The sequence below is a fragment of the Sebastes fasciatus genome, chromosome 5, assembly GCF_043250625.1.
Source record: "Sebastes fasciatus isolate fSebFas1 chromosome 5, fSebFas1.pri, whole genome shotgun sequence".
NCBI lineage: Eukaryota > Metazoa > Chordata > Actinopteri > Perciformes > Sebastidae > Sebastes > Sebastes fasciatus.
The window spans coordinates 7,703,537-7,731,123 of record NC_133799.1 but is presented as its reverse complement, the minus strand read 5'-3'; the positions used below and the strand labels follow the sequence as shown (position 1 = coordinate 7,731,123).

The window sequence follows — 27,587 nt, the reverse complement described above, 5'->3', positions numbered from 1 at the left end:
ATACAGCTGCCAAAATATAAATAAACCAAGAAAGTTCCTCCATAATGATCATAAAGTCAGATATTATGTAGCACAACGTGTCGTATGTGGAGAAGGGCTGGTGTTCTGTTGCATCAGGTATTTCTTTTAACTCTTAAAATAGTTTTACTTGTTAAATGTGTAATGTCTGATGCTAAACCATTCCATATTTTCCTCTCAACACAAACGTGCATTGCCTTGCATTGTTTTTTGAATCAGTGTGAAGAACTGTGTGAAAAGGTTTCATCCATACCTTCTCCAATGACCAGATTAACTAAATTTCAGGCAGAGTCAGGCCACCTGTGCCTAGTTAGACATAGGGAGAAGCGATCAATTAGTTGGTTTATTTCTAATATAATCACTAAGATGTATGAAATGAAATGGTGACCATGTTTAAGTGCTTATCTGTGCCATGGGTATTCACCTAATTTTCCCTGTTTAGTAGTGTCATTGTGGTTGTGGGCAATCTGAGCTGAAGAGGAAGAGGGCCCTGCAGTCTCTTACTCCTTCTGTGTGACCAGACACTGTTGACTAGTTAAGGGTGAGGGAGCATAATAATTTATCTTAAGAGGAAACAGTCCATTAATAATTGCTCACCTTGAAATACTTGTTTGTTCAAATGTTCACTATGACACTGTTTCAGGTTTTAAAACAGGTTTCAGAGTGAATTTCCCCTTTACCTCCATGCAGTGGTTCAGTCCAATTAGGGTGGGGCCAGGAGGGGATATAAAATGCCATGCAGGAATTGACTGTGGGAGAGTTGCTGTTGGGGACAGCTTGCTGTGTAACTGTGTTATTTCAGTTATTTTCCAGCTTATTTGCTCTTTGTTAAGTTTCCTGGGACTTTTTTTCCTCCCCTTATCCATTGTGATTTTTGGTAAGTACAACCACTGCCTTTTTGGCACCAACTTCTTCCTTCTTCCCATTCCTCAATCCATTTTCTTTCCTACTCACCTCCAGTGCCAGACAGCCACACAAAAATCCCTTTTTACTCCCAGTAATGCTAGAAAGTGAAAAACAACCTCTTGATGAAAGCCTAGTATTAAAGTTATGGCCATTACCACTATATGAAAATTTATGGTATGGGACATTAAAGATTTTAGACAATAAAATATTTCTCATAAAACAGAGCAGATCAATAACTGTCCTGTCCTTCAGCAATGACCAACCCAAGGTTATGTTCATCATTCTGATGATGTTAGCTCTTCTGTTACAGTTCACAGTAAGAACTAATGTTTGAACAATGTGAGAGATGCATTGTTGTGGTAAAAAATTAGCATACCTCTTAATAACGGCCCAACCACTCCCCATAACTGCAACAGTTTTTTTCAATCTGCTTCGACCACTTCAGTGTGCTGTCTAATATTACTCCAAGGAGTTTGGTTTCCTCTACCTATTCCACAGGCACTCCCTGTCCAGTTTAACTTTGGCTTGTGTTTAAGTCTAAAATTTCAAATACTGTTTTTGATAAATTAAGAACTAACTTGTTACTCCATGCCCACATTACAACTGATTGTAATTCCCTATCCAAAGCACTAGACAATTGATCCTGCTGGTAAATATAGTGTTGTATCATCTGCATACATAACCGCTTTTGCTTGATTGAGAACAAGGTCATTGGTGAATATAGAGAATAGTAATGGCCCAAAACAACTTCCTTGTTGTACACCACATATGATATTTCATCTGTGGACCATTTTTTCAAATCATTTAGTTTATAAAATATCAAAGAATTGTGAGAAATACCAATCACAACATCCGAGAGCCCAAGGCAAATCTTCAAAATGCAATACAAAAATATTCGGTTTACAATGATAGAAAATAGAGAATTGCAGCCAATCATTGCATTGGAGAAGCCGAAGCCAGAGAATGTTTGGTGTTTTTGCCGATTAACTAAGGGATTATGTACAGAGAGCAGGTCATTGTTGTGAAATAAACCCCGACAGGACGATGCGGCACTCGCGGGTCTTGCATCGCCCTGAAGGCTTATTACATGGCTACTTAATTAAGAAATCAATCATTTGACACAAAACGGTCCACCAGAGTCTGACATCAGAACTGCACCTATAGCAATGGTCTGTTATACATAGCAATGGTCTGCTATAAAGAAAACAGACCATAGAACGCCGTGATTGACCAATCAGAATATTCAACAAATCCAATTCATAAAAGAGGGTTTATCACAGGTTTATCTGGGCATCTGAAAAAAAGCTGTGACGCTGATGAAATCAGGGATCAGTGAATCACAAGTATTATAGTATAGTATAGTATTGAGTATTCAACCAAGCCGTGTAATAATTGTGATTAATATGCTGTTGCAATGTTTTATAAGCTCATATCCTGTCATGCGTCTACCATGATGATGTGAGGTGTTTTGCTATTGCTATGGCACCCAACTGCCACGGGGAAGATCTCCACTTGTCGTTGTCAATGATGTCACTTTCAAAATGATGATAGTTTCACTTGACTGTTGACACACTCACACTAATAACATTTTTTTCATACTTTCAGGGGCATGTGATAGTTTAACTGTCGTAATGAAAGGCCTGAGGTGTATGACGATGTGGGTCAGGTAAGAAACCTGCTCTCTGGTGTCTGAGTGTATTTCTGTGTATTGGCAGGATGTTCTGTGGCCAATAACTGTAAACCTGGTTATTAAAAAATTCCTGTAATGGGCAAAAAGTTAAGTCAGAAAGCCAGGACTAAACATGCACTTAAGGTGAATTCTTGGGATATGAAAGATGCCGCTGCAAGGAAGGAAGGGAAGGGCAAGAGATAAAAAAAAAAATCCACACGCACACAATGAAACATTGTGCAAGTAAGAGGAAGAGCTGATGAGTCACCTACCTTTGTGTTTACACCCATCTGCTTTTGTTTTTGTTTTTTTTGCTCAAGTTGACATGTCTGTTAACATCAGGTTAAAATGATATAATTCTGATCTAACAATAAATCATGGAAATGTACCACCAATACCAACTTTTAAATGTTACTGTAAAGCTTTTGGTTAAGGGCAGCCAAGGTTCATCCTCATTACTACTCTTGAAGAACAAGGAAGCATTGATAGTTTTTAAGTCAGGAAGTAAATGATCCACAAACTGAAAACAAATACTGAAGATAAGGTGTCTGTGCTAGGAAATAAAAACAAAAGAAAGACAGAACAAAGAAAGAGAAAGACTATATTATATGTATTTTAGTGCAAAGAAAGAAGCGAGAATGAATCTGGCTCTATTGCCTTCACTCTTGTCGAGGTCTGACCCTCATGCTCTGTATGTCTCTGTGAGTTTCGGCGAGAAGGAATGCCTGGCACGGGATGTTTCCATTTCCGATCGACCCGCATATTTCATCAGGCTTGTACATGACAGGAGCGTCCCTTAGACAGAAACTACCTATAATATAACCTTTTAAGGTCACACAGGGGGCAAGAGTCCTTCTCCATCGTCACATCAACACTGTGTCACAGGATGACAAAATAAAAACATATAAACAGCTGTTAAACTGTCAGGGATCACACGAACATGCTGTCATATCATATCGTTGACACATGCTCACTCATAGCACACACTTACTCATCTATCAGACATACATCACTGTTATACGTACAAGACCATTTGAGGGCCTGAAGTAGCAGACTGATGGATGACATCACATACCAAAGATCTTAGAGACGATCTTTGTTTATCTAACTTCACTCTCGGATCTGTACTTCACATGATAAGAATCACTGTGTCTCTGAAACCTGAAACATTCTGACATCATGCATGTTAAAGGGCAGGTTTGCATGTATTCAAGCCTATCTTAAAACAATACTGGCATGTCAATATGTACATTAAAAGGCTTATTGGTTGCTGTAATCATTCAAGTGATGGGAGTCATTGTGACGTTCAGCTGAATCTCATATGAGGTTTCAGCAGACAAATCAAGTAAGTATCTTCCAAAGTTGCACTCTATTAGCATGAAAATCTCTTCTTGCTTCCACAGACAATGTTTCCTTGCTGAGCCATGGCAGATGGATAGTAGCACAAAGGGGGGATTAAAAAGACTGTGACTTTGGAAGTTACCACTTGAGCTTTACAAGTATTTTTTGCATGGGAAGAGCACTGTGGATTTTGTCCCCCATCACTGACAATGAAAATGTGTCAAGAACTGATCTCTTTGCGGACAGTATAGGCTATAGACAAGAGACACAATTACAGCAACTAATAATGCTTTTAATTAATGTATGGGCATGTGAGTACTGCATTAAGATAGACTTGGAAAAAAGGTGAACCACATCCTTTAAATATATTCATGTTTTGAAGAGTTGACTTAGACTCGAAGAATTTGACTTATAAATAAAAAAACATACACGCGTTGGTTGCAATCTGCAACCGCTAGATTTGTCTGAAAACATCTGTCATCCCAAATCACACACAGACTTTGGTATCCGTGTTGCTCAGTCCCTTTCTCACACGTCACTCTAGTGACTAACATCATGTTTCAATTGACTTGTAAAATGTCAGTCATTTTGTCTCGTGACTTGAAAGCGTTCCCATATTAGTAATAGGGTTTCTCAAACTCTCACCTTGACACGCCTTGCATATTTTCTCAGCCCTTTCACTAATTCCTCTCTGCGTTCCAGATACGATATACGTTACTTTGGAAACATTTGTCTTGTAAAAAACAAACAAGTATTAAAGTAATGAGTTAAGGTTTATTCATTGATATGAGTGGAATGAGCAAGCATCTGCTGTTTCTTTGTCCGCTAACACAGCTGGAAGCAGATGAGGTGCAAGTGTAACATTAAATCATCAATGATATCAAAATACCGACTAATAATGACTACAGATTAACACTATTACCAACTAATGACAGCTATGTGATTCACATTTTTAAGAATCAGTAGATGTAATCCTGGCTATAAAATCTTTCAGTACTTTTCCTTTTCAAAGAATAAAACACGTTATTACGTCATCCTTCCCAGGCTGTTGAAAGGAAATGACGAGTTTGTGTTTGTTGGAAAGCTCCGTGAATCAGACGCCACAGGGATCCAGGACTTGGCAGGAGAGTTGCTGGACACCCGGAGACTGACTGGAAGCACATTCAGCAAAGCGACGCTTAATTGGTGTCCAGAATCAGCACGTAACTTGATGATGAATGTGTGTGTATGTGTTTGTTAAATTTGAGGACATCTAGAAGCCCTTTTGTAGTAAAGATCCCTAACTTATTTTATTTTTCCACTTCCCTTCCTCACCTACCTCACTGATTGGCTCTTGTTTTCAACCATTGTCACCCCTCATTTACCTGATTAAGTTCACCTGATCACTCCTTAGTTAAGGACTGCACTCCCTTTCACTCACTCTTTTTCACCTTCGCATGGGGCGAGTAATGTCTACCTGAGCAGAGAATAAAGTCACTCTCCCTCTGTGTGTGTTGTAATCGAGCTTCTCTGTGCTTTGTTTACATAGCCGGCTGGCCACACGTGCCTGTTAATGCATGTAAGCGTGCCCCACTGGCTAGCTCATGGCCGCCGCTCTGCACTGCTCTCATACGGCAGTTACTGCTGACAATGTCGTCCCGACCGACGACGTTGTTGCGGAAGCGTAACACCCATCCTCTGATTCCCCCTCAAGTAACTGTTAACTCTGTAGGACTGTTGCCATTCTTTGCATTGTTAGCTCTGTTAGCACCGTTAGCTGTTAGCCACCAGCTCAGCTGTCACCATGTTGAGAGCCGTGTGGAGGCAACATGCTCTGATATTCCTATTGGGCACCTTTAAGTAAAAGTATGAACGCGTCATCAACACATTTTACTCATATCATAAGTAAAAATACTCATTCTGCAAAAAAGTTATCCATAACTATTTTAAATTATTTTTTGGGATTATCACTGCTGCATCAATGTGTACTATGTAGCATTGCTGTTCTGTTATCTCACGTTATCTCTAAAAAGTCAACCTTTCATGAGCTCAGAAAAAACAGCTCTGTCTTCAGCTTTGATGATGCATCCAAGAAGGTTTTTAAATAGTTTATTTAGCTGAAGAAGTAGGAGAATTTTCTCAACCCATAAAGTAATACTTCATCCTTCATCCTTCAGTTTATCAGAAAATAATCTTAAAAATTTGGAAATACATGGTATTCACTGGACAGGAAGGGTATGAACAATTGTAATCTGAAAAGTAACTAATCAAACTAACAGTGCCTCTGAGATGTTGTGGATTAGAAGTATACAGTTAGAAATACAAGTAAAGTACAAGTACCTTTAATTTGTACTTAAATACTTGATTTGTACTAGTTGCCTTCCACCCCTGTTAATGTATTTAGGTGTGTGTGTGGATGTGAGTGTTAGGTGTGTGTGGATGTGTACACATGTGTGGATGTGTACAAACTCACGTCCTCCCAGACATCACTAAGAAACAATTCTATTAAACACTGAATCACAATTAACGGTTTCAGTCTGTTGGATTACGCAAATGAATTCTTTAAGGCAGCAGTACTGAGGAAAGCTTTCAACTACTGATGATGTCATTTTTAGAGAATGATAATCCTGTTCAGGCATGATTGTGGTTTGTATGAACAGAAAGTGAGTAGCATTTCCCTTATGCAAATTATAAAGCAGAAGGATGTCATCCATGATTTGTAACAGAAATGTGTAATTGCATGGACCAACTATGTATTTCATCATTTCATTTGGAGGACTTCTTGACTTTACCAGAATGTATTTGCAGCAAACCTGTCTCCTAGAAATGATGCTTATGTACAACTAATTAGCAACAGCAAATATATTTTGAAGGAGACGTAATGTCATATTACATTTTCTTTTAACATAATGACAAAATGTTAAAATACTGTAAATGGGAAGTCGCAAAAATCTTCAAGTAAGATGTTCATTGACAACATATTTCATTTGTACCCGCCAAAATATCCAATCTTGCAATACAATATCTGCTCGTTAGCAACTACAGCAGGATTAAACTTTTTAAGGTTATGTTTTGACACTCACGGCACTTAACAGTTAAAGGACCACTGTGTCACAATTAGGGGGATATATTAGCAGAAATGGAATATAATATTAATAAGTTTGCTTTAAAATAAGTAAATATAAAACAATTTCGTTACCTTAGAATGAGCCGTTTATATCTACATAGGGAGCGGGTCCTCTCTTAACGGAGCCGGCCGCCATGTTTCTACAGTAACACAGAACAGACAAACCACTGTGTTAACTTTTCCTGCTTGGGCCAGAGTCGATAATGTTACTCGCTCTGGAGATAAGCCCCGTTGTTACTCCACTCAGCCGGGAAACCTCTGTTGGTCTTGAGGAGCTGCCACTCTCTGTCTCTTGCTTCACCATTCACTTCCCACGTACACACACACTCTACATACTGACTCTGCTATTTTCCAAATGACCTACGTTACTCTAACAACAACTGGCTCTACAGAGGGCCATTCGCGTTTTCACGTCGGCCACCGTAATTCTTCCTCATGCTTGGCACTGTTAACGTGTAATATTTGGAAGCCTGATGAGGTTCTCCGGAAGAATTCAGCCAACAACTTCTTTCGTTCTGGTAGATTTATTCTCTGGTCACAAGCAAAGTAATTGCAAAAGCAGTGAGTGTTCCAGTCAACAACACGCAGGTTGAGAGTGAAACAACTGGCGAATAACAGGAAGTTCGCCTCTTTCATACACAGGTTTCGTCACATCGTCCTAACATCTAATTGGCTCTAACCTGTCAAGGAGGAGGAGTGTCTCATGTCCTCACCTTTTCTCACAGGACTGGAATGTGCAACGGTCAGTCTGCTGACCCTAATTGAAAATATACTGATAACATTTGTGGGTGTTGTGGTGCAAGGAGTGTGTCTAACCTTGAAGAACAAACAAACGGACGTCTCCCTAATATTCTCTGAGACAACTGGTTTCGACCTGCTGGCTCCTCACTTATTTGTTATTCTGACCTCGAGTAACCTGAACATCTTTCATAGGCAAGAATCAAATATACAGAATACAAGGATTTATATTATCAGCACACAGAAGAGGTTTAAATTGGTTGCAATCTGCAACCTCACCAACAGATGTCACTAAATCCTACACACTGTTCCTTTATGGTAAGGTGAAAATCATGATCTGGTCACATGTCAACATGTCGACTCCAGTGCGTAGTAATGGAGCGTTTCATGCACTCAAAAACAGTTGCCTCAATTCAGGATGGGGTTTATGTTTCCTGCTGCTGCTGCTGTAAAAATGATTTCCTAATTTGGTTTCAGTAAAGTACATCTATCTATCTATCTATCTATCTATCTATCTATCTATCTATCTATCTATCTATCTATCTATCTATCTAAACATAATTTCCAGGAGAAATTAGATCTGCCAAACCATGTCTCAGGGGTTTACTTTTTGTGATTTGGATGCAAAGCAGGGAGTTTTCTTTCCATGCCTTCTATACTTTCCATTCAAGTGAATTAAACTTAACTACCTTTTTTCTTTTAAGTGATCTATTCTTTCTAAATTGAAAGCGTGCGCCAGTTTGAAGGATACAGCCTAGCCCACATTGCTGTCAATCTTAGAAATAGAAAAAGTAAGCTTGCAGTGTTGTTAACAAAACAAAAACTAAACTTTTTAGATTTGATTCTCAGTGACCTATAGGAATTGTGTGTGAATCTACAAGCAGACACTTAGTGTGTGCATCTCATTGGTTTTTCCACATTTCCTCTCTTTACCTTATTTGTCATGCACTGACACACTGACTCTGTGGGCAAAAGTTGATATTTAAACTTTACATAAACTATGATTAATTGTTAAAACATTACATCCCTGACTCATGTGGCTCTCTCAGTAACAGTTTATAGAAAATGAATTAATTGTGATTTTAGCAGAGGTGGAAGAAGTATTTGGATCCTTTACTGAAGTAAAAGTATACCACACTGTAAAATACTCAATTGCAGGTAAAAGTCCTGCATTCAAAATGTTCCTTAAGTAAAAGTAAGTATTTTCAGTAAAATGTAGTCAAAGTATCAAAAATAAAAACACTTATTGCAGAATTGTTTCCCCTGTCAGTGTGTTATACTATTATACATTATATTTCTTAGATGCATTAATGAGTATTTTAATGTTGTCCTTAGTCAAGCTGTAAGTTTTTAATTTACTGTTGTGTAGTTTTAGTTTTTATTTTGTAAGCTTGGCAAATGTTTTGTCTTAATTTGTGAAGTAACCAGTAACTCCTGCTGTCCGAAAAATGTATGGTGGTGTTCAAAATATGTTTCCCTCTGAAATGTAGCGGAGTAGAAGTATAAAGTAGGGCACTAATAGATTACTCAAGAGCAAGTACCTCAAAGTTGTGCCATACTTGAGTAAATACTTAGTTACTTTCCACCATTGGAATGGAGTTTCAGGCAACATGTTGATCACATATATCAGTTCTGGATTTATTGCTTCTTGCTTGAATGTAAAAAATAGCAATAATTAAGCATTTAAATTGTCTCCCGTGGTTCAGTTAAATGAGGATGTTGTCGTAATGACAGATGTTGTGGAGGGGAATTCTGTGTAATGAACTTTAACCAGAGTAAACTTTTAAAATGTAACAAAATAGAAGATATGGTGGGTGCAGTGTTGATGCCATTTCAGTTATTAGCTGTAATTACTATACCATTTAGAGCTTTTTTTTTTTTTTTCATTATGTAGCTACTGGTAGTTTGGTGGAAATTACCCATTATGTCACGAGATTTTACAGTATTATACCATCATTTGTGATAGTTATTACACCTGCTGAATTAAGAATAAGAAACAAGGGAATTACAGTAGGTTACTCACTATCCCTATCCTGTTTATGTTTGTTTTCTTTTTACAATAGAAGGGTTTAATTCCAAATGAGGTATAAAAAATATAAAGGAAAATCAAACAAACGACACGAGGCAGAGGAGGAGTTACCCGGCCCGGAGGAAGCCCGGGGCCCACGTCTGGAGCCAGGCCCAGACGGAGGGCCCGTCAACGAGCGTCTGGTGGCCGGGCTTGCCACGGAGCCCGGCCGGGGATACCCCGAAAAAGGAACGTGGCACCCCCCTCCTCTCCATCCTGTGGGCTCACCACCTGCAGGAAGAACCGCTTGGGTCGGGTGCGCTGCCACACGGGTGGCAGTGAAGGCCAGGGACCTCGACGGACTGGACCCGGGCGGCAGAGGCTGGCTCTGGGGACGTGGAACGTCACCTCTCTGTGGGGGAAGGAGCCGGAGCTTGTGCGGGAGGTGGAGCGCTACCAGTTGGATCTGGTAGGGCTTACCTCTACGCACAGCCTCGGTTCTGGAACCGTACTCTTGGATAGGGGTTGGACTCTATTCTTCTCTGGAGTTGCCCATGGTGTGAGGCGCCGGGCGGGTGTGGGGATACTCACAAATCCCCGGCTGAGTGCCGCTACGTTGGAGTTTACCCCGGTGGACGAGAGGGTCGCCTCCCTACGCCTTCGGGTTATGGGGGGGAAAACTCTGACTGTTGTTTGTGCGTATGCACCAAACAGCAGTTCGGAGTATTCGGCCTTCTTGGAGACCCTGAATGGAGTCCTGTATGGGGCTCCAGTAGGGGACTCCATAGTTCTCCTGGGAGACTTCAACGCGCACGTGGGCAACGATGGAGACACCTGGAGTGGCGTGATTGGGAGGAACGGCCTCCCTGATCTAAACCCGAGTCGTCGTTTGTTGTTGGACTTCTGTGCTAGTCATGGATTGTCCATAACGAACACCATGTTCGAACATAAGGATGCTCATAAGTGTACGTGGTACCAGAGCACCCTAGGCCGAAGGTCGATGATCGATTTTGTAATCGTATTATCTGATCTGAGGCCGCATGTTTTGGACACTCGGGTGAAGAGAGGGGCGGAGCTGTCAACTGATCACCATCTGGTGGTGAGTTGGGTCAGAGGGTGGGGGAAGACTCTGGACAGACCTGGTAAGCCCAAACGCGTAGTGAGGGTGAACTGGGAACGTCTGGAGGAGGCCCCTGTCCGAGAGATCTTCAACTCACACCTCCGGCGGAGCTTTTCTGGCATCCCTGTGGAGGTTGGGGGCATTGAACCCGAGTGGACGATGTTCAAAGCTTCCATTGCTGAAGCTGCGGCGGTGAGCTGTGGTTTTAAGGTCTTAGGTGCCTCAAGGGGCGGCAATCCTCGAACACCGTGGTGGACACCGGTGGTCAGGGAAGCCGTCCGACTGAAGAAGGAGGCCTTCCGGGATATGTTATCTCGGAGGTCTCCGGAGGCAGTTGCAGGGTACCGACGGGCCCGAAGAGCAGCAGCCACTGCCGTGACGGAGGCAAAGCAGCGGGTGTGGGAGGAGTTCGGAGCAGCCATGGAGAAGGACTTTCGGTCGGCACCAAAGTGCTTCTGGAAAACCATCCGGCACCTTAGGAGGGGGAAACGGGGAACCATCCAAGCTGTGTACAGTAAGGATGGGACACTGTTGACCTCAACTGAGGAGGTAATCGGGCGGTGGAAGGAGCACTTTGAGGAACTTCTGAATCCGACCAATACGCCCTCTATGGTAGAGGCAGAGCTGGAAGCTGATGGGGGACCATCATCAATTACCCTGGTGGAAGTCACTGAGGTAGTCAAACAACTCCACAGTGGCAAAGCCCCGGGGGTTGATGAGATCCGCCCAGAAATGCTGAAGGCTCTGGGTGGGGAGGGGCTGTCTTGGATGACACGTCTCTTCAACACCGCGTGGAAGTCGGTGACAGTGCCTAAGGAGTGGCAGACCGGGGTGGTGGTTCCCCTTTTCAAAAAGGGGGACCAGAGAGTGTGTGCCAATTACAGGGGTATCACACTGCTCAGCCTCCCTGGTAAAGTCTACTCCAAGGTGCTGGAAAGGAGGGTTCGGCCGATAGTCGAACCTCAGATCGAAGAGGAACAATGCGGATTCCGTCCTGGCCGTGGAACAACGGACCAGCTTTTCACTCTCGCAAGGATCCTGGAGGGGGCCTGGGAGTATGCCCATCCAGTCTACATGTGTTTTGTGGACTTGGAGAAGGCATATGACCGGGTCCCCCGGGAGATACTGTGGGGGGTGCTGCGGGAGTATGGGGTGAGGGGGGCACTTCTCAGGGCCATCCAATCCCTGTACGCCCAAAGCGAGAGCTGTGTTCGGATCCTCGGCAATAAGTCGGACTCGTTTCCGGTGGGGGTTGGCCTCCGCCAGGGCTGCGCTTTGTCACCAATCCTGTTCGTGATATTCATGGACAGGATATCGAGGCGTAGTCGGGTGGAGGAGGGTTTGCAGATCGGTGTGCTGAGGATCTCATCGCTGCTTTTTGCAGATGATGTGGTCCTGTTGGCATCATCGGTCTGCGACCTCCAGCACTCACTGGATCGGTTCGCAGCCGAGTGTGACGCAGTCGGGATGAGAATCAGCACCTCTAAATCTGAGGCCATGGTTCTCAGCAGGAAACCGGTGGTTTGCCTACTCCGGGTAGGGAATGAGTCCTTACCCCAAGTGAAGGAGTTTAAGTATCTCGGGGTCTTGTTCGCGAGTGAGGGGACGATGGAACGTGAGATTGGTCGGAGAATCGGAGCAGCAGGGGCGGTATTGCATTCGCTTTACCGCACCGTTGTGACGAAAAGAGAGCTGAGCCGGAAGGCAAAGCTCTCGATCTACCGTTCAATCTTCGTTCCTACTCTCACCTATGGTCATGAGGGTTGGGTCATGACCGAAAGAACGAGGTCGCGGGTGCAAGCGGCCGAAATGGGTTTCCTCAGGAGGGTGGCTGGCGTCTCCCTTAGAGATAGGGTAAGAAGCTCAGTCATCCGTGAGGGACTCGGAGTAGAGTCCTTGCTCCTTTGCGTCGAAAGGAGCCAGTTGAGGTGGTTCGGGCATCTAGCACGGATGCCTCCTGGGCGCCTCCCTTGGGAGGTGTTCCAGGCACGACCAGCTGGGAGGAGACCACGGGGAAGACCCAGGACTAGATGGAGAGATTATATCTCTACTCTGGCCTGGGAACGCCTCGGGATCCCCCAGTCAGAGCTGGTTAATGTGGCCCGGGAAAGGGAAGTTTGGGGTCCCCTGCTGGAGCTGTTGCCCCCGCGACCCGATCCCGGATAAGCGGTTGAAGATGGATGGATGGAAACAAACTGGACAATTGGCTAAAAAAGCCCCCTGCTGTTCTCTATCTCCATAGACATTGCACAAGTGCTGGCTATGACACTTATGAGACACCTGTTTTAGGTTAGCTCCCTTTTCCTGAGAAAAAATGCAACATTAGTGTTTTTTCCGCAGAATTTTAAAGTAGAACAGGGAAGTTAATAGAACAATAGAACAATAGATATTGTGGGAGGAAAACCATGTTTGTCACTCTCCAGTTAACGACTAGTTTTTGGTGTCTTTCTCCAGAAATCTGGATATTGGCAGTCATAGGGACTCAGGGAAACAGAAGCTGCTGCAAAAGTTTCCATGACAGGTGATCTTTGTACTGTGTTGTCACAACACGTCTGGTGACGGCGACAAGAAACTCAAAGCATGTCATATGTGCAAAACTTCTTCGTGTTGCCTTGGATTTTAGAAGACGGATGTGTCCATGTCGCCTTACAAGTACTACATTAACTAACAGAAGCCTTTCATTTTCAAGTCAAGCACGTCCTCAGATTTAAATAAAAGATTTACTCAAATAAAAACAATGGCACATACCTGGAGCCATAGACTGTATGAAGTGGATGTAGTCACCGTGACGTCCCCCAATGTTTTGTGGACCACATTTTAAAGCCTCGAGTTTGGCATTTTGGCTGTTGCCATCTTGGTTTTGGCCGTTGCCATTTTGGACTTAAGCAACCAGAAGGTTTTGGTCTTTTCATGCAATATGTTGACAATAAGAAAAATGCAGAATATTGCCAGCCAAGATTTAATCTTTTCTTATTGCTTTGAATCAACATAAAATAACAACTAACATAGTATCATATTTAAAGTGGCAGTAGGCAGTATATTTTTGGCGTCAATGGGCAAAAATTCCATAATACCCTTTCAGCATATTGTAATTCAAGTGTTCTGAGAGAAAACTAGACTTCTAGACCTCCTCATGGCTCTGTTTTCAGGCTTTAAAAAATCTAGCCAGTGACGGGAGCCTTTGACCAATCACAGGTAATTTTATTGAGAGAGAGTTTTCTATTGGCTGTGCTCCGGTCATGTGACCGGAACTTGGCGTTCCTTCACCAGATTTCACAATGGCGGCGGTGTCACAAATTTTCAAATTTTACAGCTAAACCATGCACTACAAGATGATTCTGAAAACATTTGAGGCGAGAAATAGGCATTAACATAACATAATATTGATTAATATTTGATCAGCGCTCGCTGCCTAGTTTGACCCTTTGGTCGGAATTCACGAGTGATTGACAGCCGGCTCTCATAGACGGCAGCTGGACAGCAGACCTCAGATCAGCTCTTACTGCTTGTTTTCCTCCGGTCTGTGAAATCTTGCAGATGCCGTTAGGAGCACCGGAGGACACAGAGGCACATGATTTTTTTCAGGTAACCTGTTTCATGTACTACTGTCACGATATAGTGACCGTTTTATAAAAAATAACGCTTTTTAATCATATCTGCTCCAATCGCGCCTACTTCAGCTTTAACAGACAGTAAATCTCTAATTTCTCTTCTCATGTCTTCTGACACGTGGGTGTAGTTTTTGAATAGTGTTATTTAAATGACGTGTATATTTAGACAACAAGTACAGTGATTTCGAAAAGATTCCTTATGATTGCTTAAGAAAACATAAAGGAAACCCTCAGCAGCTGTTTGCACGCTTACAGTGGATGAGTCATCATACTGTAGGCTAGGGACTGCATGTAAACACATTAAGCGTGATGAGAAGGTGGGAGTGTAAGACAAGCAGAAAGGGACTGGTAGGCAGTGAAGCGTACAGTGAATAAGTATACCTGAGAAAGGTCAACTGGCTTCTGTCCAAAAAAGTTCAATCAGAAAACATGACAGTAGCACTGAATGAGTTACCGGTATTGATGTTTCATTTGGTATCAGGGCTCCCAGACGTCTCAAAATTGCAGTCAGTGACGTGGACCCCTGTCACAGCTTGCTGACAGAGAACCTGTCCGTGACCTTGCGGCCTGTTTGATCTGGTCTGTAGGTGCTTACTCTATTTCAGAAACACAGAAGTACTCATGTCTAATGATCCAATGACACATGAAACCATGTTTTGTATTTATTTATTGTAACATTTAAACTACTCTGTTACTTGATATTTGATACAGTACTTTTTAATATTTTCCATTTGAATATGGTGTACATATTACCTCCGCTTTATTTTTATGCATCTTACTTTATCTTACCTTAACTTATCTTACACTTTATATCATTGGCTGTTTTGATGTATTTTTGTAAGTTTCCTATATCAGTACTATCCTCAAATTTGAAACATAATGAAAACACAAGCCTGCAAAAAATGCACAATTTGGCAACAACAGGGTGGTCTACTGTTTACAGGGCCAAAAGTCTGAATTCTGCACAATTAACTGAAGCGGAAATAATCAATTAGTCGATCTGCAAAAAATTAATCAGCAACTATTTTGATAACTGATAACTAACAACTGAAGTTAGTTATGTAGCCTAACTGTTGATTGAATCTTGATTTGGGGGTTAGTCAGACAAAATAAGCAATTTCAAGATGATCCCATGAGCTGTGAAAACTTATGTCTTTCTTTCTACCATTTTTGACATTTCAACTAATCAATTAATTAAGAAAATAACCATATGTTTAATTAGTAATGAAATGAATCATTAGTTTCAGCCCAACAAATACCACAACACCATGCTCAAAAGTCTGTGGCGATACGTATGCTGCTGGGCTATAACACCTCAATATTGCTACAGAAAACTTTATTTTTAGTATCATTAGTTAGCTTCCTTTTCAGCTACATCTGTATCATAGTACTCTTGACATTGCATTACCAGATGACAAAATAATAATAACTTTATTTACATAGCATCTTTCAAAACTACCATTACTTAGTGCTTCACAGACGAGGACAAATAAAAGAAAGCAGGAGCAAATACAAAAAGTAGAGTGAATGTCAGGGGAAAATGAAACATTGCATGATAAAAATCTTTTTTTTGACTAACAGCTTGAGTACATAAACAGACAGTGCAAAATATTTTACACCTAAAAATGTGTTTGACACTGAATTTATGATGATTTTTTAAAACTTTATTAATGGTTTAATTTACATATTAAAAAAAAAAAAGCTCTGCAGAAATTTACAGAACACAGCTTATTTTATTTGTAAACTTTGCCTTGATTTGATCTGACTTTTTACTCCATGTGTTATCGTTTTATCTCTTTTTTTTATCTCAAAATGTTTTCATTTTCATTTGTGTAACCTGTATTTGTAAGTTTTCCAATATTACTTGCTGCTTTAAAACATATCCCTCATGTGAAGTTCCCATCAGTGACAGTGTGTCTGAGATAAGATTAGCGTATTTATGATTTCATTATATCACACGTTTGATTTGTGACTAATAAAAATAGAAATAAAATTAAAAATCTCAGCACAATGCAGAGAGAATGAATGACTACTGTAGTCCTCCCATCATCCTCTGCTTCATTCTGCTCACTGACTGACTGTGATTGTGGCTCTCTCTCTGTGTTCCTGCAGCTCCTCCCAGTGGCATCTTAGATAACTATATCACAGCACAATGTTTTAATGAGTGCGTCACTTTTTCCCTCCGAAGTTGAAACATTCAAGGGGGGCCTCTCGAGTTGACAACAGAAACACCAACATTACTGTGGGATGACTAATATTTATGAATGGATTGCAATAGTAGCTGCAGTGGCAGGAGAGTAGGTGGGTGACTGCCGCCTCGTCACTCCCTCCCTCCCTCCCTTCCTCCCTCCCTCCCTCTCTTTCTTACGCACTACTCACTGAACCAGCTTTAGTGTTGCACAATAGACACACACACACACACACACACATGTGAAACCCATATTCTCCTGTGTCCGATGACTTTCTCGTATTTCTCAGCATCATGAATGACCATGATCGTGATAATGGTGATGATAATAAGGGGAAATTACTGACTTGCAGTCCATTAAACATCTGTAACTGCAGTTCTGGAGCCCATATAGTCCATATTTACATTACATACATACATTATACAAGAATGTCATCAGAAAGACACATCAGAGACGGACGTTTGGAAAACAGGAAAACAGAAAAAGCAGGCATCTGAATCTTAACTGTAGAGTTGAGTGTGGAGTTGAGTTTTTGCACCAAATGTAAAAATGTCTTGCTTGCTCTTGCAAAATTATTAGTGGCAAGAAAGTGCCAGACCTATAGAGACCTTTAGTGGCACTGAGAATAGGTTATATGGAGTTACAGAGGAACGTTGTTCAAATTTCATTTTTTTTTATTTCAGTTGTGCAGGAAAAGATTCAGAACATCATTATCCTGTAGTCAGTGTGAGTGTATAGAATAAATTAAACAAGGGAAGCAAGACCGCTGTTTGCAACAATTTACTTTCAATTGTCTTATGTTGTATCCACCTGGGGCTACAGCTGACAATATTACTTACTGTACATTGTACAATTGTACTGTACAATATAGCAGGAAACAACTATTTTCTATGTGAAGATATAGCGGAGTAATGTCTACCCGAGCAGAGAATGAAGTCACTCTCCCTCTGTGTGTGTTGTAATCTGAGCTTCTCTGTGCTTTGTTGACATAGCCGGACCGGCCGTGTTTGCCTTTTAGTGCATGTTTGTGCATGTGAGCGTGCCCCACTGGCTAGTTCACGGCCACCACTCTGCACTGCTCTCATACGGCGGTAACAGCTGGTAACGCAGTCCCAACCGACAGCATCATTGGGAAAGCGTAGCGCCCAGGTTAACACTGTTATCTCTGTCAAGTTTGTTTTCACTGTTAGCGCTGTTAGTGCTGTTAGCACCGGTAGCTGCAAGACACCGGCTCAGCCGTTGCCATGTTGAGAAACGTGCGGAGGCAATAGAAATGCTCCCAATCTCGCATTTAGTACCTTTAAGACTCCAAATATCACCACAGTAGGAATGGATGAAATTAAATCTGCGCTTATGACTTGTACTTATTTTTTGAGAACAATTTAAATTCAACTTGAGTGATAAATTGTCTGGAAATGCAATTAATTTATCCATAAATAATTGTAGATTACAATATGATTGAAGGTTTTCCCCTTGAGCACAGAAAAGGAAAAATATCCAGCTTCACAACAGAAATACAGTACCGATTAATTTCTTCTGAAAGGACATGTCTCTTGTGATCTTTTGTCATTTTGCCTCAACTTTGTTTGCAGGACATTCGTGCCATTTCACACGCAGGGAGAGCATTTAGGAAAGAAAAACTTGTGCCCACAATGAATCACTGAAGAAACAAAAGCTTATTTTCTAATTTTCTCCGTAAGATCAGACGAGTGTCCGTGCATTTCCAGTGCTCCCATCAGACACTGAGGCAGACACACACACGCATAGGGACATAACATTCATACAAAACACATCCCTTTCTGTGTGAAACCATCTGGGTATATCATGCCATGGGTTCATCTTCGTCTCCGTTGCCTGTTTCAGTTTATCCATTTTAAACCTGTCCTCAGTCTATCAGCACTTCATCACAGTTTCCATCTGTTTGCTTCAGAGTTAACATGCACTCAATGCTTTTGGCTTTCACTGTACTTTTACTGTAAGTGAAGGCCGTAGAAAGTACAGTATGTAAGTGTTCATCCACTCCATAAAGGGTTGGTTCACTGTGTTTTCACTTACCTCTAGTGGTTAACTAGCCATGCAGGTAGTTTTGGTTTAACTTGTCCAGGTTTTGAGTTGAGACACCGGCGCTAAAACGGAGCGTTTCAGACAGAGGGTGGAGGATGTTCTCGTAGAAACCCAAAATACAAGTATGAACCTAGAAATGAGCATGATATGTCCCCTTTAAATTAAAAATGTATCACAAAATAAAAAGAGATTTACTTAATACTAAATTCTAAATACATTCACTAATATTAAATACATTTTAAATGCTATGGGTACCACAAACACAATTTTATTCACTTCAATTGTATCAATCTCAGGGGGTGAACTGACACTTTATTAAGATCAGATTTAATAAAAAAAGATTAAAAAAAGAGGCCAGGTGTGGCATCTCCACAGATTTCCCAAAGCCTGCTGAGAGGAGGAGAAAAGGAGGGAAAGAGGCCCTGGCAGAATTTGACTGATTATTAACCAGAGAAATGAGTGTACCAAAGAAGTGATGTGAGGAATGTGGAGAAAAGTATTTGTGGAGGCGGAGAACCTCATTTCCGTACCTGTGTGCACCTGGTTGCAGAAAGTGGGTGTGGTACAGGAAAATTTGATAAGACACATAGCTATTCATGCCTTCAGACTGTCCGGCACTTCTGTTAGTTGCTCTGTAATTAAAACCAAGCCTCTGGAATGACAGGAGCTAGGATAAATCACCTGACAGTCATTTCAAACCCTGTAGGTGCTGCAGTGAGAGACGACGTGAAGTCTCCCTCGTTGCCAGTTTATAACGTCTGCCTCATTGTACTGGAAGTGAAAACTCCTGAGTCAGAGGAGCAGCAGAAATGTGTTGGCTCTGGGCCTCAAATAAAGCAAGGCTGGACTTTCAGACTGCCCGTAATGGCCTAAAGCTGTCATAACATTGGAAGACTCTCAAATCCTGTGATTTAAATGTCGGAAGGGAAACCACAATCTATGTCTGAGCCTGGCCAGAGGAAAATTACAGAACTGTAAAAGTTTTCCCTTTGGCAGACCAAAAGACCAGCATCAGGCACGTCTGTCACTGGTTATGGAAAGGTGGAGTGTGTGTGTATGTGTGTGTGTGTGTGTGTGTGTGTGTGTGTGTGTGTGTGTGTGTGTGTGTGTGTGTGTGTGTGTGTGTGTGTGTGTGTGTGTGAATGTTAAAGAGAGAGGGGTCAACACAAGGGCAACTATGGGTAGATGTTTACACTTAGAAGAATTGTAAGGAGATTACATATTTGTCAGAAGTAAACAGAATAAATAGGCTACTCTAGAAGTTTGTTGTTATATGAAATTACAGTGGTTTCCTCTTTTGGTTTTCATCACTCTGACAGTTGCAATCAATCCATGACAGGTGTACTATTAGAATAAATGATCGGATGTGGAATGAAACTACACGCAAAGAACACAGTGATACGGTGGGCGCCTGATAAGATCGGTATGAACAGGCCACCTGTGATTTCCTCCCACTAAGTCAGTGATTAATAGCCTCGGGGAAAGCCATTGCCTAAGTTATCTGCTCCTAACACCATCACCTCATCTATGGTATGCACACGACTGAGTCACCTGAACAATGTGAGACAAAAAGGACTCGCCTAGGCTATAGAACGTGAGAGAGACAGAAGATCTATTAAAACACATTGTTTATGCAACGCAAAAATTCTGGAGGTTTACATGTGTGACTCAAAGCTTACTAAGAAAACCCGAAACTTCACAAAACCTCAGCATGAATGTATACGGAAAGCAGTGGCCGCAGGCTTTGTGAGATGAGGTAACTCTATACCTCTTAGTTCCACACACAAAGCTCATGGAGCATATGGTTCATATAAGAAAATATGTCCCGTACGTACAGTATAGTAGAAGCTGACGCACACTTATTTACACATACGTCATTTACTGTAAGTTTCTCCTTGTCCTGGATATCTTTTTCATCTTGTTCATTGTTTGAGGCATAAATACTGTGTGCTATTTAGATTGGTTACCATGGTTTTCTTTAGTTTATTGTCTCTGTACTCTACAACCCCTGCCTGGAGGGGACATGCTGGTAGACATAAATGCATATTTATAAACCAAACAGAGACATACTGGTGTTGGTGAGTCAGGAAGAAATCGGAGGTCTCAGTTCAACATTTCTTGTCTTTTCTTTAATTTTACATACTTTGTACATTTGTCTTAATAGTCTGCAACATGGCGTACAACTAAGGAGATCATAGGGAACTAAATGCTTTTCTTTTTTTTTAAAAAACAAGGTAAACAAAGTCAAATCTTTTGAATGTAGGCCTACACTTAATTATCTTAAGAGGACATAGAGATAGAACACATTGCCAAGATGGTTTCAACATTTTCTAAAGGTAACAATCAAGAGCAAGAAAACAAAAAAGGTGCATTTTGTTTTACTGTATCCATTACAGACTACAGAACAAACATGTAGATTTAAAGGGCCAGTGGGTAATATTTCTGGGATCTATTAGCAGAAATGGAATATAATATTAATAACTGTTTTCATTAGTGTATAATCACCTGAAACTAAGAATCGTTGTGTTTTCATTAGCTTAGAATCATATCTGCATAGGGAGTAGGTCCTGTTCACGGAGTCCACCATGTTGCTCCGCCATGTTTCTACAGTCAGCGGCTCACATTACCGCAGTCTAGGAAAGGGAGGAGTGAGCGGAGGGGTACTGAGTTGGTTGCAATCTGCAACCGCACCACTAGATGGCACCAAATCCTACATACTGTACCTTTAAGGGCACAATACATAGTTAAATGAGTTGATGTGGTATATTTATGTACTGATGTACACATGTGGAGATGCAAGTAAAGAGTTAAATCCTTGTCTATGCAAGCTGTGGTGGATTCAAATGGAAAACAAATCTACTTATAATATGGTATGTATTTGATAGGATTAAACCCGTAGGAGTGAATATATTGAATTGGATGTATACTATACAAGTAGCCATGTGCCTTAGGTGTTAATGCAAAGATGCATTAGAATCACAGTGTGAAGTGGTCAGCCAGCCAGTGTCCCATATTTTAACTGTTAACCCTGTAAGATCCTTGTGTAACAGATCGTGAGCTTGTAAAGTTGTATGAAACTCTTCAGAACGACCTGATTATTCTAGGTCTAAATCATAAAGGCAAAAGGCTGACCTCTAGCTTTTAAAAAAGCTGTAAGAGAGCTGATCTAGTATCACCCTGGTATCCAGCCAAGAGAAGTGATCCAATGATCCATGATGATGTAACAGAGTGTCTCTGAATGGAGCACAGATACACGATCCTCTGTACCCATAGAGACACTGAAATGCATCTCCCATGCAAGACTTCCTTTAACAAATGTTTCCTCTTGGAGAGATTGCTCTTGGCCATACCCTATTGTTGTTGTTGTTGTTGTTGTTGTTGTGGGCCTGTGTAACTGGTAAATCAGTTCTTTGCTGTTTGAACATGTTATCATGTGAGTTCAGTCAGATACGTAGCAAAGCTAATATTGGACTCTAAGTCGCCGACGGACATTTTTAGACCAGAGGGCGCTGGACTGGTAATAATGAAGCCCCACCTGGCATGCATGCTCTCCGTGTGCCTGAATAAAAAAGTCTAGTAATCCTTTAAGCCAATAAATACAGGACGCAGCCACAGAGACGAAGGACAGAAGTCAAACGCGGTTGCATGAGCTGTCCCAGAAAATAGCTTGTGGGTGTGGAGAGCATTTACCGCTCCTGTTTGCACTGTAGTGATTCAGCAAAGGAAAGCCTACATGTACAATGGGGCATTTAGGGAAAGACAAATAATTAGTAGTGACGGAGGTATTTCTTTTCACACTGCAGCTTGTGGAAACATATATCCTGATATTTATTAGATGAATGTATGTTGTTCTAAGGTGAAACCTATATATGCACATCAATAACTTCTCACATCATCAAATATGATAAAGGCAACTTTCACAGTGAGTCAAAAGTCAGAGAATAAAAATACTTTGAGCACATTTTACAGATAATACTTCTGTACTTCTACTTAAATAAGCTTCTGCCTAACTTTTACTTGTAATTGAGTATTATTTACATTGTGGTATTGGTACGTTTACTCAAGTAAAGCATCCCATCAATCAAAGAATTTTGATTTAATATTTTTGACCCTTAATTATTTTATTTACTGTGAGTGCATAACCATAAAACATTTACTATGTCATGTTTGCTCTTGATATTTTTTTTTACTTAACCAACAAGATGCCCAGATGCTCCTTGTTGAAATGCATTGATTTTATGCTCACAATAACATCTTTGTGAATATTTAAAAAACATCTTCTCCTAACTTTAAAGCTACTTCTGAGGAAGTATAAATGTCATAGTTTAAGAAAGGAGACGAGACTACAGTGTGATTTCTGTGTTGAAAATGATCAATAAGCGCATGGTAAAGCATCACGAGATATCCCCCATGCCCCCATAGCTAGCAGCCTTTTAAAGATCCCAATCATGTGTTCTGAAGCTCTATGACAGATAAGATCACTTTATTTAAGAGTTCATCTCAGGGATGTAGTGCCCTTGTTTGAATTAACTCTTAATGTGCTGTTTGTAATAGTGAAATGCAACACAATAGCTCTTGTATACTCTACTCGAATAGACACAAGATTATCGAATGCCTAATCAAGTGATTTATTAGATCCTTGTAAAAAAGAAACTTTTGAAAATGAACTTGTTGTCTCTCACTCTCTCTCTCTCTCTCTCTCTCTCTCTCTTTCTCTCTCTCTCTCTCTCTGTCTCTCTCTCTCTCTTCATTTTGTGTAGTAGGGCCTTTATCAACAAGTAGAGGCTTCTAATTCCTGAAGTGAAATCCTCTTAGGATCTATGCTCTATTTCTGTTTGGTCTATAGGGTCTTTTTTGAAATCTCCATTAGACTAAGCTCATTGGCTGGAAAAGACACATGCGTGCACACAAAAACACACACCGTCCAGCAACAGATCAGCTCAGTGAAGTGTAGACCAGTGCAAGGTTAGCTACTGACACAAAGCGAGGACTTCACTGTGACTGTGGGAGGTAAGAAAAACTCTATTGACATTTCTTATTTTTTGGAAGAAACTTGTGTGTTTGAAATGTGTAGAAATGAGAAGTTTATGATTTTTTTCTATGAGGATGTTGAGGACATTAGTTATTTGGTCTATGTGTTTTTACATACATTTCAGGCTGATTTTGAGGGCTCATCTTCATGTATATAATTTGTCATTTACACTATTTTAAAACATTAGGTATCGTATAGAGGTTTTTTTTACCAATTCTAGATTCTTTCTTGTTTTAAATTAAAGATTTCTGCACGGAAAACAAAAGATTCTTTCTTTTGCTACTGTATTTAGTCATGGGTCTGTGTCTAATAGAGAGTCAGCTGTTAACAAGAGTGTACTGTCTGCCTGTGGCTCACACACACACACACACACACACACACACAGAGAGTTGAAACACCTATACGTGCCTTCATTTGCTCATGTACTGTAGGAACTAATCACGGCAAATCTCCACTTGATTACACTGGATTTGGGGGTTAGAAAGGTGGCCATAAAGATCATAAGCCAAGCACACAGGAAGGAAGGCACTAATTGAAATCCTGGGGGAAAGGCTGCAGTGCATAAGTCACACACATCAACTGGTCCAAACACTGACACCCCAGACATTACAAAGCAGTGTGACACCCGGAGTGTACTGAAGAGTGGTTAAAGATTTAATTGAAAATTCATTGTACATTTTCTATATATAAATGCTGAACAATCATATGAAGTCACACGTCATACTGTAGTAAGGAACCTGAAATCTACTGTATAGTCATTCATTATTTCTGTTTTCCTTCTTTTAAATGCACCAATTGTGTTATATACACACATATTATTATCATCAGATTATTACATCACAGTTGAATAATTTTGTTTTGTTTGTGGTTCATGTTTTTAGTTGCCTGTTCCATCTGTTGCATCTTAAAATACTATGCTGACAGCAAGCAAGAGAGAGCTCTGTTGCAGATCAGTAATCCTCTTAGACGGCATTAATTTAATTAGATATCATGGGACTCACTTGGTATCCAGCAGCTTTGTGACAGTGCAAAGATTTCAAATCCTTAGTGATACAATTATCTTATTGACAACAATTAGAACAAACAAGTGTTACAGGCCATTAACACTTTAAAAAACATCAAAAGCCTGCATCATGCATATCATAACCACATAATATGAATAAACTCCTTTAACTCTTCAAGTTTTTATCTTACAGGTAGCTAACCAGAAACATGTCTGACAAAATGCTTGATTTGGAAGAGACCGCTACCCAGACAGGTGAGTAGAAGCTGTGTTTTCAAACATAACACAGGAACTGAATATTTGTACTACTTGGTGACCTTTCTTTGTGATTGTGCCTTCGGCAGTGGGTTTGGTCGATTTATCTTAGCAAACAGAAATTTCAGTTATAAGAAGCCTTCATTAGAAATTACTTTACAAACAGTAAAGCAAAAGCATTGATTACAGAGCAAGTGGCTCTAAATGCATAACAGGATGACCGAAGCAAAGCTAGAGTACAGATCTGTAGAGCTTTGGCAGTTTAACTGCCGCTCTAATCTTCTTTTTGTTACGCAATAGTGGTGCAATTAGTGCGCTTCCTAGAGGGTTGAGATGAAGCTTTAAACCCTAAATTAAAACAGGACACAATAAACTCACACATATATAACCAACCAAGTTCCTCCTGCTGGACTAAGATTGAATTGTGTCTGCAACCAACAATGTTTTCCTTTTTTATTGCCTCTATCAGCCTTCACTAAATAGTTATAGATATATACTAATAATATTAATAGAAAATGTATTTTGTCACAAAGTTCTTTAAGGAACAGTGTGTAACATTTTGGGAGATCTATTGGTAGAAATAGAATATAATATTCATAACTAAGAAACTAAGAATCATTGTGTTTTCATTACCTTATAATGAGCCCTTCATATCTACATAGGGAGCGGGTCCTCTTCATGGAGTCCACTATGTTGCGCCGCCATGTTTCTACAGAGGCCCAGAACAGACAAACTAAACACTGGCTCTATAGAGAGAGCCTTTCACATTTTTACGTTACCTGAAAGCCACCGTAGTTCACCAACACGCTTGTGAAACTGCGGTAACATGAGTCGCGATACCTAGGAAAAGTAAATGCACTGTAATTTGTGTATATCCCACAAAATCAATTTGTATGTAATCCACATAATTGTGAATGAGGAAGTATAAAGAGCAGCTAACACCACGTGGAGGTCGGGGTGGATAGGTGGGTCAAAAAAACACCAGAAATGTATCCAGGAGACCGGTGTTTGTGTCCCGTGTGAAACCAGAAATCAATGTTGATTTATTTGTCACGTAACTTCCGTACTTAAGTTACACCACTTCCGGTGTTATTTTAACCCAAACCACGATCTTTTCCTTAACCTAACTAAGTAGTTTTTGTCGTGTAACTTCCGTACTTAAGTTACGCCACTTCCGGTGTGGTGCAACTTAACTACAATCTTTCTTAAGCCTAACCAAGTCAATCTTTTCCTAAACCTAACGAAAAGACTGGAGTGGAAATTGACGCTGGACATTCGTAGGAAAACGCCGTAATAATGAGGAATAACTTTTTGTAAGATATCATACGAACTGTTGTATGAGAATACATTGACAGAGTTGGCGAGCCTGAGATACACCCATCACTACCGTTTAATAATTCAATGCTAATTGCCTCCTCCGTAGGTCCAAAAGGAGTCATCAATGACTGGAGGAGGTTTAAGTTGGAAAGCATGGACCAGGAAAACTTGCCACCTGCAAAAAGAGAGCTGTTGAGACAAATGTCATCCCCGGGCAGGCCAAAAGATGACGGCAAATCAGGCGTTAATCGCAAGGTACAACCAAACAGACCACAACAACGATGGCAGACCTTTACTTTGCTTTTGATGTAATCTTTGAACACTTTGTGGGTTATGAAACAGCTACATCTTTGTGAAATGGATCTCCAGTGTACTGTAGCACTACTAGTACAGATTTATGCATAAAAAAGTCTGATGAGAGCTTCTTGGAGTTATCTTAGAAAACTGTAATAATTAATGAATGTATTTAATAACCATTACAAATTGCAAATAATGCAATATAACCAAACAATATATATTTGAACTGTTGTTTTATTATATAATTTTTTCAGATGAGTGTCCAAGAGTACGAGATGCTTAAGGAGGAGGATGAGGGATGTCTAAAGAAATACAGAAAGCGGTGCATGCAGGATATGCATGATAAACTCAGCTTTGGGCCCAGGTTTGAAGGTGTGCATGACCTGGTCAGTGGAGAGGCCTTCCTTGAGGTCATCGAGAAGGAGCATTACAGCACAGTGGTGGTAGTCCACATCTACAAGGCTGGGGTAAAAGGTTGTGAGGAGGTCAACAGCTGCCTCGACTGCCTGGCCACCGAGTACCCCGCTGTAAAGTTCTGCAGGATCGATGCTGTCGCGTCCGGTGCTTCAGAGCGGTTCTCTGATGAGGTTTTGCCAACGCTGCTGGTGTACAAGGCCGGAGAACTACTAGGGAACTTCCTGGCCTGTACGCAGCACCTAACCGAGGAGTTCTTCGCCACCGATGTGGAGGCCTTCCTCAACAGCTACGGCCTGCTGCCAGAGAAAGAGCTGGCTGGTGTGGAAGACGAAGAGGAAAATGATGTAGAGTAAGCACAGAGTTTGGCTGCTGAGGAAGAAAGGAAGTTGAAAGACAATATAACATAAGACAAATAGAAAACCATAACATCTCCACTAGCTCACTAGTGTTTGAGAATTGTTCTCTTAGGGACAAAATTTATCTGATGTCCCAGATA

General features: G+C 40.9%; 1 protein-coding gene across 2 annotated transcripts; it reads left to right on the top strand.

Moving 5' to 3' along the window:
* The first annotated feature begins 746 nt into the window (after nt 1–746).
* pdcb (phosducin b) lies at nt 747–27,587 on the top strand. Of its 2 annotated transcripts, XM_074634862.1 has the most exons (5): nt 747–895; nt 2,530–2,590; nt 24,999–25,060; nt 26,484–26,632; nt 26,929–27,587. In XM_074634862.1, exons 3-5 carry the CDS (start codon nt 25,015–25,017, stop codon nt 27,442–27,444), a joined length of 711 nt encoding a protein of 236 aa, XP_074490963.1. In that variant the 5' UTR covers nt 747–895; nt 2,530–2,590; nt 24,999–25,014; the 3' UTR covers nt 27,445–27,587. The 2 variants fall into 2 exon arrangements, with proteins under 2 accessions (XP_074490963.1, XP_074490964.1); XM_074634863.1 differs by lacking the exons at nt 747–895; nt 2,530–2,590 and adding an exon at nt 23,642–23,780.

Excerpts from the sequence above, each read along its gene's own strand:
- pdcb (XM_074634862.1), top strand. The coding sequence starts at position 25,015 with ATGTCTGACAAAATGCTTGATTTGGAAGAGACCGCTACCCAGACAG. Across the intron at positions 25,061-26,483 it reads AGAGACCGCTACCCAGACAG|GTCCAAAAGGAGTCATCAAT; the intron begins GTGAGTAGAAGC and ends CCTCCTCCGTAG. Across the intron at positions 26,633-26,928 it reads AATCAGGCGTTAATCGCAAG|ATGAGTGTCCAAGAGTACGA; the intron begins GTACAACCAAAC and ends TAATTTTTTCAG.